The sequence below is a fragment of the Orycteropus afer genome, unplaced genomic scaffold, assembly GCF_000298275.1.
Source record: "Orycteropus afer afer isolate SDZICR_OR568_19922 unplaced genomic scaffold, OryAfe1.0 scaffold00208, whole genome shotgun sequence".
Lineage (NCBI taxonomy): Eukaryota > Metazoa > Chordata > Mammalia > Tubulidentata > Orycteropodidae > Orycteropus > Orycteropus afer.
In genome coordinates this window covers 5,074,099-5,095,850 of record NW_006921795.1, presented here as the reverse complement: position 1 = coordinate 5,095,850, position 21,752 = coordinate 5,074,099, and the positions used below count along the sequence as shown (strand labels likewise).

At 41.4% G+C, this 21,752-nt stretch overlaps 1 protein-coding gene across 1 annotated transcript in view; it reads right to left on the bottom strand.

Moving 5' to 3' along the window:
- Positions 1 to 21,752, bottom strand: part of DZANK1 (double zinc ribbon and ankyrin repeat domains 1) — a 262,593-nt gene that overhangs the window by 23,706 nt on the left and 217,135 nt on the right. Inside the window, exons 13-17 of the mRNA XM_007948222.1 lie at positions 21,168 to 21,242; positions 15,400 to 15,496; positions 14,896 to 14,996; positions 9,160 to 9,240; positions 8,317 to 8,444 (exon numbers count right to left, since the gene is read on the bottom strand). Of these exons, the coding sequence (XP_007946413.1) occupies positions 8,317 to 8,444; positions 9,160 to 9,240; positions 14,896 to 14,996; positions 15,400 to 15,496; positions 21,168 to 21,242 (482 nt within the window). The remainder of the gene's footprint in view (positions 1 to 8,316; positions 8,445 to 9,159; positions 9,241 to 14,895; positions 14,997 to 15,399; positions 15,497 to 21,167; positions 21,243 to 21,752) is intronic.

Genomic DNA, 21,752 nt, shown 5'->3' with positions numbered 1-21,752 from the left:
GAAAGCTTTACTTTATCCATATCAGTAAGATTGGTCCTACTTTGATGAAGCAGCTCTTTCCTAGTCATATTTTGAAAGCCTTCTGACCTAAGGGGCTGGTTCTCCTGCATTGTATCGGATAATGTTTCTGGGCTATTCATAAAGGTGTGTGTTAATGTATCAGAGAGTGTTTCTCTGTTATTCATAAGGTTTTCCCCGGCCAAGTCTTTGAGAAGTGGATGGCCTCTTTCTTCTTCCTAGTCTGTCTCAGTCTGTAAACTGCACTGAAACCTGTGCACCATGTGCAACCCTGCCAGCACTTGAAACACCAGTGGCACAGCCTCAAGCCTCACAGCAACACACAAGCCACAATAGTACAACAAACTGACAGACAAGTTTGTCTAGCTTAGTTGTTTGAAACCTCTCTTCCCTCCCCTTACCCTGCAGCTGCTCTGCTCTGTTGTCCCCCTGGCTTGTCTTTCCCCCACTTTCCTGGCTCGTGGGTTGGGGTCTGGCTCCCTCCCCTTACCTGGATGCTTGGCTGCTACTCTGCTCTGTTGTCCCCCTGGCTTCTCTTTCCTGGCTGGTGGGGGTGGGGCCTGGATTGCTCCCCTTACCTGAATCCCTGGCTGTTGCTCTATTCTGGCATCCCCTCTGGCTTCTATTTCCCCTCTCCTTGAGGGTCTTCCTATTTTTGCTGACTATCTATCAAGTGTCTTGGTTCTCCAGTACTGCTAACAAAATACCACAGGTAGATGGCTTTAACTGAAAGTAATTTATTCTTTCACAGTTTAGGAGGCAAGCTCCTCAACCTTGGGCTCCAGCTCTGCCTCTTGTTCCAGGCCCACTGGAGTTGGAGGCTTCTTCTGACTCACTCAGCTACTGGCTGCTGAGGCTGATGAACCAAAGATTGACAGGTAAAATGGCACAATCCCAAGATCAGCAGGCAACATGGAAGGCCACTGGTTCAAGTTCAGGAACTACAGATGAAGACTCAGCCAAACACATGATCCAAATGTGTCAAAAAGCTACAAATTTAATCAATGCTTCTCCTTATATACTAGAAGCAGGCCACACCCCAAAGGCAACTAAATGGCTGCTAACAGCAGATTCCACCATGGAGGTGATTACAAACCCATCATGGGGAATAACTACAACCAGCTTCCAAGGCACTCAAAACCACAACCCAAACAAGTTAGCTACCACACCAAGCATGATATCCTTCTCCAGAGACTGGTCCCTCCTGACAACATGACCAAATTACAAGAACTGAAGTCTTGCCACCCTTTCTTCTAAGGACCATTCTGGCTATAACTCAACCAAGACAAATTTGTTTATTTTTCTGGCACTCCATGGTATACTCAATATAACCAAATAATATGAAGTCTGTGATAACTTCAATCTTTTCTCCATTAACCATGATGCTGCTTATTGACCCAGTTGTGAGGATTTTTGTTTTCTTTATAATAAGGTGTAATCCATACTGCAGACTACAGTCCCTAATCTTCATCAGTAAATGCTCCAAGTCATCCTCATTTTCAGCAAGCAAAGATGTGTCATCAGGGTATCACAGGTTGTTAATGAGTCTTCCTCCAATTCTGATGCCACATTCTTCACCAACACCATACTTCAAAGGCATCAATTCTTCTTTGGTTTTTCTCATTCATTGTCCATCTTTTGTATGCATGAGACATTTGAAAATTCCATGGCTTAGGTCAGATGCACCTTAGTCTTCAAAGTGACATCTTTTCCTTTTAATATTTTAAAGAGATGTTTTGCAGCAGATTTTCCCAATATAACGCTTGACTACTGCTTCCATGGGCAGCAGTTTTATTGACTATCTAAAGGCATACAACTGTGTGGATCATAATAAATTATGGATAACATTGTAAAAAATGGGAATTCCAGAAAATTAATTCTGTTCTTGGTCTATGTACATTTTACTCATGGATCCAAGCAAAATGAAACCCCTGACAATTTCAGTCTTTTCTGCATTTATTGTGATGTTGCTTATTGGTCCAGTTATGAGGACTTTTATTTTCTTTATGTAGAGATGTAATCCATACTGAAGACTGCAGTCTTTGATCTTCATTACTACATGTTTCAAGCTCTCTTTGCTTTCAGAAATCAAAGTTGTGTCATTGCCATCTCACAGGTCATTAATTAGTCCTACTCCAATCCTGATACTATCTTCTTCATGCAGTCCAGCTTCTCAGAATATTTGCTCAGCATACAGACTGAATAAGTATGATGAAAAGATATAATTCTTACACACACCTTTCCTGATTTTAAACCGTGCAGATCCCCTTGTTCTGTTTAAATGACTGCCTCTTGGTCTATGTACAGGTTCCACATGAGCACAATTAAGTATTCTGGAATTCCTACTCTTCATGATATTATCCATAATTTGTTATAATCTGCACAGCCAAATTCCTTAGCATAATCAATAAAACACAGGTAAACATATTTCTGGTATTCTCTGCTTTCAGCCAAGATCTATCTGACATCAGCAATGATATCCCATTCCCCATCCTCTTCTGAATCTGGCTTGAATTTCTGGGGTAGGAGAGAGCATTGCAATCCGTGTTTGTGAAGGAACAACTCTTTGAGCCCCTTGTACAGGAATGCCAGCCCTCTTGATGGCTTTGCAAGAAGATGGATGGAGGCATCAGGTCATGTGTCTGAATTACAGAGGCCCAGCTGTGGAGAAGAGGCCAGGTTAACCCAGGTCTAAACACTTGAAACAGATATAAACCAGACTGAGCAGAATTTGGCTAAGAAGTGGAAAAATTAACTTTCATCTATTGGCACACACTGAAAAGGAAGATCAGATCTCTGTGTTCTCTTTTGCAGGAGAGCTTCCAGTCCAGCTTTCCCTCCATCCACACACATGTGAGCTAGATACTGCTAATAATGACTGTGATAATGCACTGGGAGGCTATTATGCACAAAGTGGGCAGATGGGTATAACTGCAATGTTGTTGTTGTTGTTAGGTGCCATTGAGTCATCTCCAACTCATAGTGATCCTAGGCACAACAGAATGAAACACTGCCCAGTCCTGTGCAGCCTCATGATCCCTACTACACCTGAGCCCATTGCTGCAGCCACTGTGTCAATCTATCTTGTTGAGGGCCTTCCCCTTTTTTCTTGACCCTTCACTTTACCAAGCATGACATTGTTCTCCAGAGAATGGTCCCTTCTGACAACATGACCAAAGTAGGTGAGATGAAGTCTGCCTATTCTTGCTTCCAAGGAGCATTCTCACTGTACCTCTTCAAGGACAGATTTGTTAGTTCTTTTAGCAGTCCACGGTACATTCAGCATTCTTCACCAATGCCATAATTCAAAGGCATCAACTCTTCTTCAGTCTTCCTTATTCATTGTCAAGCTCTCACAGGCATATGAGGTAATTGAAAATACCATGGCTTGGGTTAGGCACATCTTGGTCTTCAAGGAGATATCTTTGCTCTTCAGCACTTGAAAGAGGTCTTTTGCAACAGATTTGCCCAATGCGATACATTTTTTTGATGTCCTGACTGCTGCTTCCATTGGTGTTGATTGTAGAACCAAATAATATGAAGTCTGTGCCAACTTCAATATTTTCTCCATTCACCATGATGCTGCTTATTGACCCAGTTGTGAGGATTTTTGTTTTCTTTATATTGAGGTGTAATCCATACTGCAGACTACAGTCCCTAATCTTCATCAGTAAATGCTCCAAGTCATCCTCATTTTCAGCAAGCAAAGTTGTGTCATCAGGGTATTGCAGGTTGTTAATGAGTCTTCCTCCAATCCTGATGTCACATTCTTCATATAGTCCAGCTTCTCACCTGACACACTCTTTCTGATTTTAAACCATGCAGTATCCCCTTGTTCTGTTCAGACAACAGCCTCCTGGTCTATGTACAGGTTCCTCATGAGTACAATTAAGTGTTCTGGAATTACCATTCTTCTCAATGTTATCCACAATTTGTTATGATCCACACAATTAAATGCCTTTGCATAGTCAATGAAACACAAGTAAACATCTTTCTGGTATTCTTTGCTTTGAGCCAAGATCCATCTGATACCAGCTATGATATTCCTTACTCCATGTCCCCTTCCGAATCCAGCTTGCACCTCTCAAAGTTCTCTGTCAATATACTGCTGCAATCATTTTTTAATTATCTTCAGTAAGATTTTACTTGCATGTGATATCAATGATATTGTTTGACAATTTCCTCATTCCATGCGATCACCTTTCTTTGGAAGGGGTACAAATATGGATCTCTTCCAGTCAGTTGGCCAGGTAGCTATCTTCCAAATCTCTTGACATAGCCGAGTAAGTGCCTCTAGCGCAGAATCCATTTGTTGAAACATCTCAATGGATATTCTGTCAGTTCCCAGAGCCTTGTTTTTCACCAATTCCTTCGGTGTTGCTTTGATATGGCACCTCCTGAAATGGATAATCATTTATCAATTCTATTTGGTATAGTGACTCTCTCTATTCCATCCATCTTCTTTTGATGTTTCCTGCATCATTCAACATATTGCCCCTGGAATCTCTAAATATTGCAATTTGAAGCTTAAATTTTTACTCAGTTCTTTCAGCTTGAGAAATGCTGAACGTGTTCTTCTGCTTTAGTTTTCTAACTACTGGTCTTTGCACATTTCATTATGATAATTGACTCTGTCTTCTCGAGCTGCTCTTTGAAATCTTCTGTTGAGTTCTTTTATCCTGTCCAGTCTTCCGTTTGCTTTAGCTACTCTTCATTCAAAGGCAAGTTTCAGAGTCTCTTCTGACATCCATTTTGGTCTTTTCTTACTTTCCTGTCTTTTTAATGACCTTTAGACATTTGACTGCTAACCAGAAAGCTGGTGGTTCAAGTCCACTAGGCACTCTACAGAAGGAAGACTGGGCAACCTACTTCTGTAGAGATACCACCTCAGAAACCCCAAGGAGGGGTTGCTATGAGTTGCAATCGACTCTACAGCAGTGAGGGTTTGGCTTTCTTCATGGATAATGTCCTTGATGTCATCCTACAAGTCCTCTGGTTTTCAGTCACTGGTGTTCAGTGCATCAAATCTGTTTTTTAGATGGTCTCTAAATACAGGAGGGATATAATCAAGGTCATATTTTGGCTCTCATGGTCTTGTTTTAATTGTCTTCAGCTTCAACTTGAACTTGCATATGAGCAGTTGATGGTCTGTTCCACAATCAGCTCCTGGACTGGTTCTGGCTGAAGATACTGAGCTTCTCCATCACTTCTTGTCACAGATGTAGTTCATATGATTCCTGTGTATTCCATCTGATGAAGCCCATGTGTATAGCCACCATTTGTGTTGTTGAAAAAAGGTATTTGAAATGAATAAGTCATTGGTCTTGGAACATTCTATCATGCGATCTCCAGCATTATTTCTATCACCAAGGCCATATTTTCCAACTACCGGTGATTCTTCCTTGTTTCCAACTTTTGCATTCCAATCACCAGTGATAATTAGCACATCTTGATTGTATGTTTGGTCAATTTTAGACTGCAGAAGTTGGTAAAATATCTTCAATTTCCTCATCTTTGGCTTTGGTGGTTGGTGCATAAATTTGAGTAACAGTAGTATTAATTGGTCTTCCTTGTAGGCATATGGATATTATCCTATCACTGATAGCACTGTATTTCAGGATAGATCTTGATACATTCTTTGTGATGATGAATGCTATGCCATTCCTCTTCAATTTGTCATTCCCAGCATAGTAGATCATATGATCATCTGATTCAAAATGGCCAAGACCAGTCCATTTCAGCTCACTAATGCCTAGGAGATTGATCTTTATGCATTCTATTTCATTTTTGACAACTTCCAATTTTCCTAGAATCATGCTTCATACACTCCATGTTCTGATTATTAATGGATGTTTGCAGATGTTTCTTCTCATCTTGAGATGTGCCACATCAGCAAATGGGGGTCCCAAAAGCTTCACATCATTAAGGTCAGCTCTACTCTGAGGAGGCCACTCTTTTCCAGTTGTGTTTTGAGAGACTTCTAATCTGAGGGGCTCATCTTCTGGCACTGTATCACACAATGTTTCAGGGCTATTCATAAAGTTTTCCAGCAATAGACAGTGTTTTACTGATATTTATAATTCTGCCAACTATGAATTAGCATTATTCTGGCCAAATCTTTGAGAAGTAGATGGCCTCTTCCTTCTTCCAAGCCTGTCAGTCTGGAAGCTCCACCAAAATCTGTCTACCATCGGTAACCCTGATGGCAGTTGAAACACTGGTGGAATAGCCTCCAGCTTAGTGACACTCGAGCCACCACAGTATGACAAAATGACAGACAAGTTTGTCTCCCTCCGCTGTTCCAAACTGCATTTCCTGGTCTTCCCACTCTGTTCCCTTACCCGGCCTGCCCTCTGGGCACTCCATGCATACAAACTCTCACCTTCCATTGGTCCCAGGGCTGGCTTACCACAATGTTAGATTTGTAGAAATGCATTGAATCACATGTGGATATATGTAAACTTATAGAGCGGTGATGAAGCGAATATGGAAAATGAAGAATATCAAAGCAAGACAGGGATCTGTTTAATGTCTTGAGTAGCTTCATCCTCTTAGCTGGACTTTTCATGAAGGCAGGATTCATCATACTTATGAATCAATTCAAAATATGTTCAAGGGATTTTTGCATCAAGCACAAATGCTATCAGAAAAGCTTGTCTGACAAGGAACAAAGTTGTGGTCACCTCTTGGCCACAGCCAGCTACTCAGAGGAAGTGAGTACTTGTACCTGTGTGCTCAGGACCATAGTCATAGAGGACAACAAGCTCAACTGGCATAACATACTACACAAAAACATTGTTCCACATCTACTTTGGCGAGTAGTGACTGGGATCTTAAAAGCTTATGTGTGGTCATCTAGATGCAACAATGGGTCTCTCCTCATCCGCAAAAAAGAATAAATAAAACCAAGGACACATGGAAACAATTAGTCCAAGTGACTGGTACACCATGCGATCCTCAGACTACATGACTATGAGACCAGAAGAACTAGATGGTGCCTGACTACCACTGTCAACTACTCAGAGGGGGATCTAAGCAGGAGGTCTTGGATAGAGTGGGAGAATAGTGTGGAACAAAACTCAAAATCATTAAAAAAAAGGGGGAGGATCAGGTTTGCTGGCCTGATAGAGCCTGGTGGAACCCCTGAGACTATGGCCCCTAGCTGCCCTTCAGGTCTGGAATTGGAATTGAACCCACTCCTGTGGCTTCCAGCCAAACAAATGACAGGCATATGAGGTTAACATTTATATTAGCAAGATACACTCCTTGGAGAGATCAATCATGGGAGAATGGAAGGGCTGTGCATGTACAGGGAGATAGCTCAGGGAGCAGGCGCACATGGGAGGGAAGGACACAGGGAAGAGGTAACTAAGGGGAGGAAGTGAAAAATTAACAAGTATTTATTTTTAATAAAAACTCGAGAGAAAATTTCAAAACAGCGAAAAATAGAAGTAAAGTTATCTAAATTCTGGCCACTGCAGTGCAGACATATTCAGCACCTCTCACTGGCCCGGCACGACCCTGTCTTAGTAATAGTTACTTGCAGTCATGCCAAATATCTGCCATATCACTGGAAGACTATTTCAACAACTTGTTCAGCAGGATACAGGCAGTTTTTCACCTTAAACCTGAATGATCCATACTTAGGAACTTTCCACCTTAGGTTACCAAAGCTATTTGCAAAATAAAAATCACAAGTCTGGGAGAGGAGGTCCTGAAGCAAGACCAAGCCAACACTACAAAAGTACGAATCAAAACATCTAACATGACTGGTGTCTCTCTGTCTGTCTGTCAACTTGGGAACCCAGGCATGAAGAAATGGTGGCGAACTCAGATGTACCAGCCTCCTCCCCAATGGCACTACAACCCAGAAATGACTATGTAATGTTTTTTGTCTACATTAACTTCATGGGCCTATTTCCACAGGAAAAAACTGGAGCCTCTCTTCTCTTAGTATACATCCTAACAGTTCAGATCACGGTGAAAATGTTTCTTAACATCTAAAGAACTAAAGGTTTGCCTGCTCCATACCAGTGTAAATTTCCAAGTTAACAAAATAAATCATCATTTATAAAGGCCACTAAACTTGGCAAAGCAATAGTCAATTATTTTCTCTTATTCAAATTTAGAAATTAGAAGCAAAAAAGCCTCTATGAAGGTTAAAATGGAGGAAAATGGTTCTTAGGCGGTTCTAATTGAACAGGCATATGTGTAGACAGATTCTGCTGCAGCAAAGCCCTGTGAGTTACTAGCTGCCTGCAACATGGCTAGAGCTCTCCTTTCAATGCCTTCACTTACAGTCCTGACTGTTGGTCAACATGTGCGCCTCTCTGCACAAGAACTGGAATTGCTGCATGGTGCTTGTTCATAACAGCCACGATGATAACAGGCCGGTCTTCATTATCACTGCAGTTGGGATCTGCCCCCTGCAGCACATGGAAAAGAAAAAGTTTACCAGAAAAGCCTGTACCCAACAACAGCTAATCACAATCCTATTGTGTGTAGCAAACAATGTATTATGCTTAATAGTTAAAGTTCTTATAGAACAAAATTGTTTTTAAGTCAAAGGAGAAGAGAAATAGAAAGCCTAAGCTGTTGTTAGTTGCTAGTGAGTCAGCTCTGACTCACGGTGACCCTGTGTATAAGAGAACAAACCTTGCCTGGTCCTGCACCATCTTCATGATCGTTGGTATGTTCAAGTGTATTGCGGCTATTGTGTCAGTCCATCCCATTAAGAGAAATCCTAAGACTCAACCTACAATGGACAGAGCTGCCAAATCACCTGGGTGATAAAGCTTCTGCTCCCCACATCTGGAGGAACAGACATCCCTGACAACTTCGTTTCTTTAGGAACTTCCAGGTGAAGGACACATGGAGGTCTCATGGGTCACAGACCAGGAATTATATCCATCTTCATACGTGTTACTTGGGACCATTTTTCCACCTATTTTTTTGTTATAAAAACTATTAACAAGTAACAATACAATACTCTTGATCACAAATTTAACTCATTCTCAAACATTTCTAAAAATTAAATGGCAGTGATTTTTACCACAGTGAACAAAACTTCCATCTGGAAAAGGCAGAGGGTACAACACAGGTCTGAAAATCCTCAGAGTCTTATGTTTTGGTTACACTCACTTCATCAAGTAGCTGTTCAATTACAGAGACTCTTCCTTCCCCTGCAGGTCCGACTTCCTTCAGCAGGTGTCTGTTTTCAGGCTGCAGAATTATAGAATGTGGTCATTGCCATGGTCTCAAAATAGTTTTACAGTTAAGTAGTCTTACTTGTCCAGGCCCAAATGTTTCCTTTCCAAGGATACAGCCACATTGTCATTTGTATTCTGAGCCACAGGGACAGGCAAGCATGAGTTTATGGATGTGTGTGTGCAGGTGTGTGGTCTCCAACAGCAAGCATCAATCTGAAGAGTCCCTGCATGATGCAAAGAATTAGTGTGCTGGGCTACTAATTGGAGTCCACTCACAGGTGCTTTGAAGAAAGATCTAGGAATCTACTTCTGAAAAATCAGCCATTGAAAACCCGATGAAGCACAGCCCTACTCTGACATGAATCAGACTCAACTCTATGGCAACTGGTAACTGGTAAAGTAAATTGTGCTGATCTCTGAAGCCCTACCTTGGGGAAAGACACTATACTGATATTGCTTTAAGTTATTAGGGACAGGGATGCAATAAGAAACCCACACTAGTTTTATTGTGAATATTTCTAGGCAAAGCCTCCAGATGGATCCTAAAACACTCCATAAAATGTTCAGTGTCAGCCTGAAGATGACAGTTCAAAACTGTGCTCACCTGAGGAGTGAACCAATAAAACTGACCTCTTGTTAAGGAAAGAAAGCTCACACTTATCATTAGAAATCTGAAGAATTTATTATAGTTTATATTTTCAAAATGCTTTGAAATTATTTTGATGAGATAATATTCACATTAAATCTAAATTCACTGTTGTATACAGACTTTCAAAGTACTGATTGCTAGAAAACTGAAGGAAGGAATCCAGAAAGCAGGAGACATTACTTTTAGTATGTTCGTGCCACTGGATTCCAGCATTAAGTGTAGAATGGTCAGGGGACCACCATTGCCTTGTTTCCAAAGTAGAAATAATACCTCCTCCCTCCTTGGCTCCCTGGGAAGCCATGAGGATAAGGATATGGGTCAAGCTTTGTGAGCATTTCAAAAGAAAATGCCAGATCCAGGTTGTGGTCTCCCTGCTTGAGGGAAGAGTGCCCCTGAACAAAGTACTTTAATCATTAACCCACTAGGCACTGTTCTAGGAGGGCCCTATTTCTGCTGATTTTAATTTCTTATTGGGGACATATACGACAATGCTCTAGAAAGTCAACCTCATGAGTTCTGAGACCTTTGTCTCTTTAGTTAATGTTTGTTTGTTTGTTTGTTTAATAAACAAGAAACCAATTATAAAGCACTGTAGTGGTTATTTGTCATGGCTTATGGCCATGATAAGAACTCTGTTTGAAAAGGCTTCCTACATTTTGAAAGTGCCCACATTATGTATTAGTTTTCTAGGCTCTCTTACAACTATGGCCTCTAAACATGTAACCTAGGCCTGGCTTCTCAGTAGATTTGAAAAGATCATGCCTAGCATATATTTGGGAGCTCTAATGGTACAGTGCCTAAGGCATTTGATTGCTAACCAGAAAGCTGAAGGTTCAAACCCACCAGCCACTCCTCAGAAGGAAGATTGGGCAATCTACTTCCATAGTGATACTGATTCAGAAACCCAAGGAGGGGTCACTATAAGTCGAATCCAACTCAACGGTAGTGAGTTTTTTTTTTTTTTTTTTCTTTTTGGCATATATATGCTCAAAATTATCACTGAATGACTGAATTGTTTTAGCTTTTGATACTTATTGCCAAAATGCAAATGAAATAATGACACACAGCAACAGAGGAATTCAGGTCACATGCAGAGTACGAGGGTAGAGTCTCTCAAATTGTTTGTTGTTATTAAGTTCATGGAACTCTACACTCCTCTTACATTCATTAACAGTATTTCAAACTAGAGGAAGGTAGAGAGTGCTAGGAATCACAGCAATGAAAGTTAAAACAACAAAAGCACAAATAGCAAAAGACAAAATAAATAAATGGGACCTCATAAAAATTAAAAACTTTTGTTCATCAAAAGAGTTTACCAAAAAAGTGATAAGGCAAGTTACTGACTTGGAGAATATCTTCAGAAACTATATATCCAACAAGAATCTAATAACTAAAATATATAAAACTTTGACAACTTAGCAACAAAAATATAAATAATCTAATCATGAAATTAGATTTCGTGATCTGAATAGATATTTCACCAAAGAAGACATTCAAATGGCCACCAGACATATAAAAAGATGCTTAGCATCATTAGCCATCAGAGAGATGCAAATTAAAACCATAATGAGATACCATTTCACTCCCACTAGGATGGCTAAGATAAAGTACAATTTAAAAAAAAAAAAATGAAAATAACAAATGTAGGCAAGGATGTGGGGAAATGTGGAACTCTAATCCATTGCTGGTGGGAATGGAATATGATACAGCTGTGGGAAACAGTGTGGTGGTTCCTCAAAAAACTAAAAATAGAACTACCATATGATTTAGCAATTCCACTCCTAGGTACACATCCAAAAGACCTGAAAGCAGAGACTCAAACAGAGACTTGTACATAAGTGTTTGCTGCATCACTATTCACAATAGCCAAAAGGTAGAAACAACCTATATACCCATCAACAGATGAATGGATAAACAAAATGTGGTGCATTCATATAATGGAATACTACTCAGCCAGTAGGAGAAATGAAATCTTGGTACATGCTGGTGGAATAGTGCCTAAGGCATTTGACTGCTAACCAAAAGGCCATTCAAACCCACCAGCCACTCCTTGGAAGGAAGATTGGGCAATCTACTTCCATAGAGATACCTCCTCAGAAACCCAAGGAAGGGTCGCAATGAGTCAAGTCGACTCAATGGCAATGAGTTTTTTTTTTTTTTTTCTTTTTCTTGGCTACACTATAGATGGAGTAGAAGACATTATGCTCAGCAAAATAAGTCAATCACAAAAGAACAAATACTGTATGATCTCACTTACATAAAAACTCAAGAAAGACAAAATATATAGAGAACAAAGTTTGTTAGTGGTTACCGGGGGTGGGAGTGAGGGGAAAAAATTGGTTAATGGTGATGGAAAAATTACATTAATTAAGCTCTGGTAGCATAGTGGCTAAGTCACTTGCCTGCTAACCAGACGGCTGGCGGTTCAAACCCACCAGCCACTCCTCGGAAGGAAGGTTGGGCAATCCTACTTCCGTAGTGATACTGCCTCGGAAACCCAAGGAGGGGTCGCTATGAGTCGGGGCCGACTCAACGGCACATAACAACAACAACAAAGGTTACACAGCCACTTATTTTCATTGCTGTCAGTAAATTATACACCCGTAAAAAAAGTGAATTGGCAAAAGTCGTGTGATAGATATATTTATAAAAATGACAGGAAAAAAAAAAGAGTAGGTGCTGAGGCTGCTTATGTACAGCTAAACATCTCATGGGATTTGGTTCTTTAGTTTCAAGGTTTAGGGTCATGGTTTCATGGGACATCCTAGTTTATTGGCTTAAAACGTGTTAGTGTTTCTGTTCTACCTCCTAGTTCACTGTGTAGTGCCCGGGGTCTTAAAAGCTTGCAAGCAGCCATACAAGACACAACAATTGATCTCTATTCACATGGAACAACAAAGGAAGGAGAGTCAGGAAGAGGAGGAGGATACTAATATACTGGTAATTGCCTCCATGAACAATTGGATGGTGTCTGGCTATCATTATTGAACATTTTGATCAATGATTCCATATAAGAATCCTGATCAAAATGGAGAAAATGCAGAACAGAATTTCAAATACTCATGGACTCTAAACTTTATAGAGCCATGGAGGTTGGATGAGCCCATGAAATTACTGCCCTGAAATTATCTTTAAGCTACAAACCAAAAATATTCTCTGAAGTCATATTAAAACCAAACAACAGTTTAGCTTTACAGGTAAAAAAAGGTCTACCTTGAGCATTCTGCTCTTTTAAAAACTATCTATATGAGATAAAATTGACAAAAGCAACTTGAAACATTAGTTAGGAACTCTAGAGGGCAGTAGTTTCATGTTAATGAGGTAGAAACAACTCAGAAAAAGAAAGTGAGAATGGCTGCACAACTTGAGGAATGTAATCAATGTCATTAAATTGTACATGTAGGAACTATTGAATTGATGTATGCTTTGCTGTGTATATTCTCAATAACAACAAAATAAGATTTAGAAAAAAAAAGTTCAAACAATTTTAAGGTCTTTCACCCAAATTCACTGGGTGAATTATATGCAAAATATATGGTGGGAAAAAACAAAATGAAAAATAGAGTCTGCCTCAGGGAAATTATAATGCAAGTCAGAAAACTAAGATGGACATTACTAAGGAAGCTTTGAGTGTTTAGCTTAACTGAAAAGCCACTGCCACTGCCATCAAGTCAATTCCAAATCACAGGGACCCTATAAGGCAGAGCAGAACTGTCCCATAGGGTTCCAAAGTCTATAAATCTTTATAGAAGCAGATTGCCTCATCCTTCTCCTGTGGAGAAGCTGGTGGGTTCACACTGCTGACCTCTTGGTTAGCAGCCCAACGCTTTAACAACTACTGCACCACCAGAGCTCCTTAGTATAACTGAAGGTGGAGGAAAAGAACTGACACTGTGCCCCATCTCCGTCTCAGGCCAGGAGATGCAGGCTTTGGGACTTGTTCCTAATTGCATGTTTTCATCATACTGCAGCCAAAAAGGACCAACGAAAAGTGAGGTGATGGACTGAACAAGGGCATCCACTGTTCCATTCTCCAAAGCTCCAATTGAAAGTGTTCATGGTATATTTCTTTAAAAAAAAAAAAAAAAAAAAAAAAAACTCTAATAACTTGATAAACTCGTGAAAGTGTAACATCAGTGGACCAGGAATTTTGAGAATATTGAGAGTAAATGAAATCTGACTGATATGGAAATCAAGGCAAAGAAAATCCCAGGGAAGATACCAGAGTTATGAGTGTTTTCTAGATAAGCTCAAAGTTAATCGATAAAGTGGGCAGTTGCGGTACAGGCTGAATTCATGAATGAGTGTATTATTAAAGGGTTTATAGCTAAGATAGCTGCTGCCCTCCTCACCCATGCAAGAAAAGCAGGAGACTTTTGCTCCTTACTTAAATCTCAGTAACTCTTTTTCAGACAGCATGTGGTTTGTGTGGCAAAGGTTTCTACTGAGAGCACTGGGGCTCAAGAAGGAAGGGGAACAAAGACCAGATCATCTTAACAGATACAGGGGAGGCAGCTCCATCCAAGAATGAAATATACTAGAATGTTTCACACCAACAGCACCACCACCACTTCCACAGTGACAATTTAGGGGACCCCTCAGCTTTCTCCCTACTCTTTGCTAACACACCTTCCAGGAAAGTCTGCCCAATAGCATGTCCTATCCACTCACATATGCCATGTGCCCATCTGAACACACATGCTAAACACCTGTACTAATCAGACTATTCCTTCATTTGTCATCATGACCAGACAACCAAGGATCATTGCATATTTAAGACAAACCAACATCAAAAAATGACCAAAATGGGCAGATAAAACTGACTCCAGAGGAAACAGAGGTGATTCAGAAACTCTTGAAATATTTGGGAAACTTCTGCCTCCATAAAATACACTATCATGAAAAATAGAGGGGGGAGGGAGAAAAAACAGAAAATAAGAGAGTATTCTTCCATTAACAAATGTGAAAATGAAACATTAAATAGACAGGTGGAAGAAGATAGCTACAAGGAGTACATACTATAAGCTGTTCTTTCTTTTCTTGAAGTGTCTTGGCCTTGAAGTTCTTTGTCCTCTTGACTTTTTCAGTGGTATATGAGGTACTCTGGCTGTAGTCACTCACTGAAATGACAAAAAGCTGAGGTCCAAAAGGATGCCACCTCACTCCCCAAAGATAAAGAGTTACTGTACTTCTATGCCACTCAAGATGACTTTGAGATATTTCTATGTGCTTAAAACTGGCAGGAAGGACTTCTGGCGCAATATTCCTCACTACAAGAACAGAGGGAGTGGGAGAGGGGAAGTAGAAGGGATTACAGTTTTTAGGCTCAATAGAGCACCCTTAAATGAATCCGCCCAAGTCCTGTGAAGAACTTCCAAAATCTCATCCCTGACTCTGGGAAACCAGAGGATTAAAAGGTCTGGAACATAAGATGTGTGGTGGGACTTACAAACTTTAAGCAATTTTCTGCTCTCCTTGCAAGTCCATCAATTGTTTAAAAATTCCCAGAGGGAAACAACTCACCTACGCTGGATCTGCTGCTGGATAGCCCATTACCACCCTCGGTAACACTGCTTAGAAAGTGGTCACTGAAATCCACCATCTTGTTGAAGTTATGGTTCTGGCCAATGAAAAAATTCAAGCACTGTAAGTGATAAGGCTGCTGTGTCCCAACAGAAAGAATTCTCTGTCCACCTGCTGCTCTTTTGTTAACAGTATCTCTAACTATCCAGTCAAGTCTGAAACCTGGACACCCTTCCTGACATCCCCTTTACTTCACCATGACATTTTGTCCATTTTGCCTTTTAAACAGCACTTCAGTCTGGCCCCTCCTCTTTATCACTATGGTAGTGACCCCTTGTCTCACATGGGGACCACTCCAAAGCTTTCCAACAAATTTCTGCCAGCCTACCTTATATGTGTCTGTCACCTTTGTACAATTTATAACTAACTGTGGCCCTCTCCTGCTTAAAACCCTTCATTGTCCTGGACTTAAGGTAGCAGGCTGGGGAGTCTCCAGATTGCAGTGTTTGAATCCTGTTTCTGTTACCTTCTTGTGACCTTGGAAGAAGCAAGTTACTTAACTTCTCTGAGCCTTGGTTTCCTTACCTGCAGAGTGGAAATACTGTGACCTATCTCAAAAGGATGTTGTAAAAGTAAAATGAGAGAAAATGGGTGCTATAAAATGAGGACAGATACATGGGCCAGACATGGAATTCTGTAACCACCTGGACTAGTTCTTCAGCATGGCATCCTGCTCCATATCTATGTGGCTGTCCTCCTACCATGGGCAACTACCTGCTACTTCCTGGACACTAAAACACAGAGGTTAAGGAAGAAGACTTGCAAGCTGGGGATAATTCTTTCCCTTCTGCTTGACAGACATTCTGTGATAGATGCTGTCAGTGCCCCACCCAGTCCTCCTTTCCTGATCAAGATACCAAATCCAGCTACAAACTGCTCACATTGGACCCTTCACCAAGGTCCTGCTCTCAGTAGGTGGGTGCTGCCTTGCTCTAGCGGTTATGGCTCTTCCTCACCTTGCCTCACACAGGGACAACTTGATGGAGTTACTTATGCTCCAGAGCTCCCTCTGGATCAGGCTAAAGCTAGAATTTGCTCAAGATCCATTCTCACTCAATTTCCCACCTTGTCCTGCTTCCTCCCTTCCCTCCCTCCCTTATCCTGAGAGCATCTCCTTGGCCCAGGCTCTGCTCTAAACAGCATTTAGTGCTTGAATTGGTTTCAAAGCACTTTTATGTGCATTATCCCATTTGATATTTCCACCCCCTTTCTGCGTTAGGCAGGGTCCTGTGGTGCAGTGAATAACTTGGTATGGCTTTTCTAGCCAGTCTTTGTGACTCCCACCAGATTACTGGGTCAAATCCAAAACCAACTCACTGCCATCAAGTCAACTCCGACACACAGTGACCCCTCCTTGGGTTTCTGAAGCGGTATCACTACAGAAGTAAATTGCCCAACTTCCTTCCAAGGAGTGGCTGGTGGGTTTGAACTGCCAGCCTTCTGGTTAGCAGTCACATGCCTTAGGCATTATACCATCAGAGCTGGGACCATGCAAATAAGGTGAATGGAACTCTAATGTGAGGATTGGTTAGTTTTGCTATGCTGGTGGGTTTAAATGAGCCCTCCTACAGGCAGAAGAGGGGATCTCAGTGCCATCAAGAGAGAAGAACCAGAAGTAGAGTGGAGTGCATCCTTGGACCCAAGACCTGTTTGCTGGACCTCCTCAGAAGAGAGATGGCAGAGATAACTGGCAAAGATGACCAGCAGAGACAACCACAGAGGAACTAAGAAGCATAAGATAAGAGTGGCAGGCTTGCCAGCCCATGGAGAAAGCTGAGTGCCTTTGGGTAGGAGGCTTGCTCGCAGAGGCGGGTGTACCTAGGTGTACCTATCAACAGAGCTCAAAGAGCTTTGTGACACTTACCTGAGCAGAGCAGAGGCCAAGCCAAGAGGCCAAGGGCCAGGGAGTCATGCCTGAGGGCATAGCAGAGGGGAGACTGTCCTGATCAAAGAATTGCATCTTGAGCACATTACTGAACCTGAATTGTAACCTGTAACTTCCCTAATGAACCCCCTAATTATGAGTATTGTCTGTGAGTTCGGTGTGGTCATTACAATGAATTGTAAAACCCAGTAGAGAAATAATGAGTACTGTGGGAGGCATGGTTGGTGTCAGAATTGGTAAAAAGGCTGGAGGTTGTGGCATGTCTAGCCTCATAGGAATAAGCCTTGGGCTGCTGATGATTGTGTCTCTTCCTCATGAAGTTAAAGGCGGTCAGAGGATGCCACTTCCTTGTCCTTTTTGCAGTTGGTGTCAGAAGTGGGATCCACTGCAATGGCTTCAGACTCATGGAAGCATGGGACTTTGTAAAAGAAAGAAGCCAGAGGCCTGAAAAATGAAATTTGATTCTTAGATGGTTATTTTAGTTGTTACCTGTAATGGTAGAAAGGGATATAAGAGATATTATGCTGCACCTGGTGGTGTAGTGCCTAAGGCATTTGATTGCCAACCAGAAGGCTGGTAGTTCAAACCCACCAGTCACTTCTCAGAAAGAAGAGTGGGCAATCTATTTCTGTAGAGACATCTCCTCAGAAACCCAAGGAGGGGTCACTATGAGTTGAAATAGACTCCACGGCAGTGAGGTTTTTGTTTTTTTTTTGTTTTTTTATTATTATTATATTTTTTTTATGCTGCAGCTGAAGGAAGAAAGGCCTGAGGCAAGAGTGAGGCCAATTAAAAGAGCTGGTTGACTGCATGCCAGGACTTTGGGAAAGAATGCCAAAGGTCCAGAACCACAAGTACAGAATGTGAAGATAGTCAAGGTGAAGAGATGAAACTGGAATGTTTTAAAAAGGGTATGTTTTTTGGATTATGTGTGTATCTGAATGTACCATGGATATTGAATGTTCTCTTGACCTAATGTATGTTAGAAATGAATATTGGATATGGATAATAGAGAGTGTGTAAGTCTGCTTTCAGCTAATACTTGATTGGACATATTAAAAAGGGAACTAGAATTTGCCTGGAAGAAACATAGGTTGTTGGTTCAAATGCAGTAGCCCTGGGTATAGAATATTGGTAGTTTAAACTGAAAACTTGAGCCCTACCCAGAACCTTCAGCATCATGAAATTTGCATTTGAAAAGACACTGAGACCCACCCAAGACTGCTGAGTGAACAGCAGATTTGCATTTGAAGGAAGGACTTGCAGAGAAAAAATTGACTGTTTGGCTTTTTGAATTTTGAGCAAGTGGTTTGGCTTTGGGTGAAACAAAGCTGGAAAGTCATGGCCCATGAGTGAAATCCCTTCCAGGACCAGAAGTTAAAGAGAGCTGGTGAGTAACAGGCTTGCATGCTGCTCACTTGTGACCACCTGGGTCCACTTGATGAGTGGAAGTAAGGGAGGTCCAGCAATGAAGAAATGAGCTATGTTTGGTACTCTTTGACCTGGCCCGCAGAAGACAGGAATGAGAGCAAGGGCTAGCTGGTCTGAAGTGCAACGAGTTGTGTAGAATCCTGAGCCTATTGGCATTGAACTAGCTCCTGAGGGCTAGGGATGATAGAGAGAAGAGGCTGGTTGGTCTGAAGTGAAGGGAGGAGTCTGAATTCCCAAGCTTGCAGGTGGTACCCATGGCCTAGCTTGGATGGCTAGGGTTGAGCTGAGCACAACCTAACCAAGTGAAGAGGAAGATGTTTGACACTGAGCTGGTGTTAAGTTATTGCAATTTTATGGCTTGCTCTGGACTGGACTTTGCGTATGGATGCAGATGCTCAAAGTTCCAACTGGAATAGAAGATTCTTCAGAGAAAGGAACATGCTTGTATCTTCATAACACTGGATTGATAGGGATGGGCAATTTAGAAATTAGCTATCTAAATGTGGGGAGATAAAGGCATAAAGTGGCTGGCTTACACACTTTCATGGGTGTGCTTATTCTTAAACTGATTGGGAAAGGGATGTTAATTTTTGAAGTATGAAAGGGACAATGGCTAGAAAAGTAAGGGGTTGGTCTGTGGTACTGTGAATTACTGGGTATGACTTTTCTAGCCAGTCTTTGTGACTCCCATCAGATTACTGGTGGGAGCATGCCAATAAGGTATATGGGACTCTAATGTGAGGATTGGTTAGTTTTGCTATGCTGTTGTTGTTGTTATGTGCCGTCAAGTTGGCCCCGACTCATAGCAACCCCTCCTTGGGTTGCCGAGGCAGTATCACTACGGAAGTAGATTGCCCAACCTTCCTTCCAAGAGTGGCTGGAGGGTTTGTACTGCCAGCTTTCTGGTTAGCAGTCAAGTGCTTTAGGCACTATGCTACCAGAGCTCCTTTTGCTATGCTACAGGGCTTAAAATGACCCTTCTAGAGGCACAAGAGGGGATCTGACTGCCATCAAGAGAGAAGAGCCAGAGATGGAGTGGAGTGCATCCTTAGACCCAAGATCCCTGTGCTGGACCTCCTTGGCAGCAATGGCAGAGACAACCACAGATGAACCAAGAGGTACAAGATAGAGCAGTGGGCTTGCCAGCCCATGGAGCAAGAAAGCTGAGTGCCTTTGGGCAGGAAGCTTGCTGGCAGAGTGGGTGTACCACCTGTTGGCAGAGCAAAAAGAGCTTTGTAACACTTGCCCGAGCAGGGCAGAGGCCAGGCTGAGGGGGCAAAGAGTCCGGGAGATGTGCTTGAGGGCATAGCAGAGGGGAAACTGTCCAAATTGAAGAAATGTATCCTGAGAGCAGTCCTGAACATGAATTGATACCTGTTATTCCCGAATAAACCCCATAATCTTGAATATTGTTGGTGAGTGTGTGGCCATTGCAATGAATTATGGAACACAGCAGAGTAGTAAGTGCTATGAGAGGGATGGTTGATGTCAGAACCGGTAAAAAGGCTAGAGGTGGTGGCATGTCTGGCCTCAAAGGAATAAGCCTTGGGCTGCTGATGATTCTGTCTCCCCCTCATGAAGTCAGAGGAGGTCAGAGGACGCCACTTCCTTGTCCTTTTTGCAGTTCTGTATCTATCCTAATTTTATACAATCTTACAGGGCACACAGCTACGGCCGAATTAATGTCAGCTCCCCTCTCTTTCCTTGTCTTTTTCCCCCAACTTACCAATCTATTGATCATCCTTTTTCATATTCTGATTTCTTGTCCAATAAAATTAAAACAGCATATATCAATCAATCACACATAGGCCTAGCAGCAATGCCCCATCCACCATATACAGGGGCAAATCAAGAGAGACATGTCCACAAAGTTTATTTTATATAAGGCAAATAGGCAAGGCACATATCAGCAAACAATTTATCAGTCTTTCCCAAAATCAACTGTATCACAGACATGTCATCAGATTTTAATCAGTACTAATTACCCTGAGAATTACAGGACCAACAGGGTAGGTGATAATTCTAGTTCTTAGTATATACTATCATGGAAGGAAGGGAGACTGGGCAATCTATTTCCATAAAGATTTACCACCTCAGAAACCCAAAGGAGGTCGCTATGAGTCAGAATAGACTCGATGCTTAATGGCAGTGAGTTTGGGTTGTTTTTTTGTTTTGTTTTGTTTTGAGTATGTACTATAATTTTACATGCCTGAAAGCCACCTTCCTTAGTTCAATTACCTAATTGTATGAAATTCCTTGCCTACAGTCAAGTTTCATAATATCCAAAGCTTCTCCTTTCTATAGATTAGACAGAATACTTTTATAAATTGTAAGCCACAATTTACTAGTTTAGACAATTCTCAAATGAATATCTTCTGAATATCTTACTTACCTTGTTTGAACTTTTAATATAATTCAGTCTGATGCTAACTTCATAACCATCTTCATGGACAGTAGCAGAAATAAGCTTTTAAAAAAGTATCAAAGAGAATTCACAAAAATGAGTATGGGATTCACCAACTTGATCAACAATTTAGAAAAATCTAAACACTAATTAACTAATGAACAAATTAACACTAATTAAATATTTAACACAAAAGAATACAGAAAAGGACAGAAGAACAAAAATTGGATGAGATAAATAGAAAACAAAGAGCATAATGTTGTTAAGTGCCGTCAAGTTGATTCCGACTCATAGCAACCCCATGCACAGCAGAACGAAGCACTGCCCTATTCCACACCAGCTCCATGATCCTTGCTATACCTGAGCCCATTGTCACAGTCACCATGTCAGTCCATCTTGCTAATGGGTTCTTTCGTCAGCCCTCCACCATACCACGCATGACATCCTTCTCCAAGGAATGGTCCCTTCTGACAACATGACCAAAGTAGGTGAGATGAAGTCTGGCCATTCTCGCTTCCAAGGAGCATTCCGGTTGCACTTCCTCCAGGACAGATCTGTTAGTTCTTTTAGCAG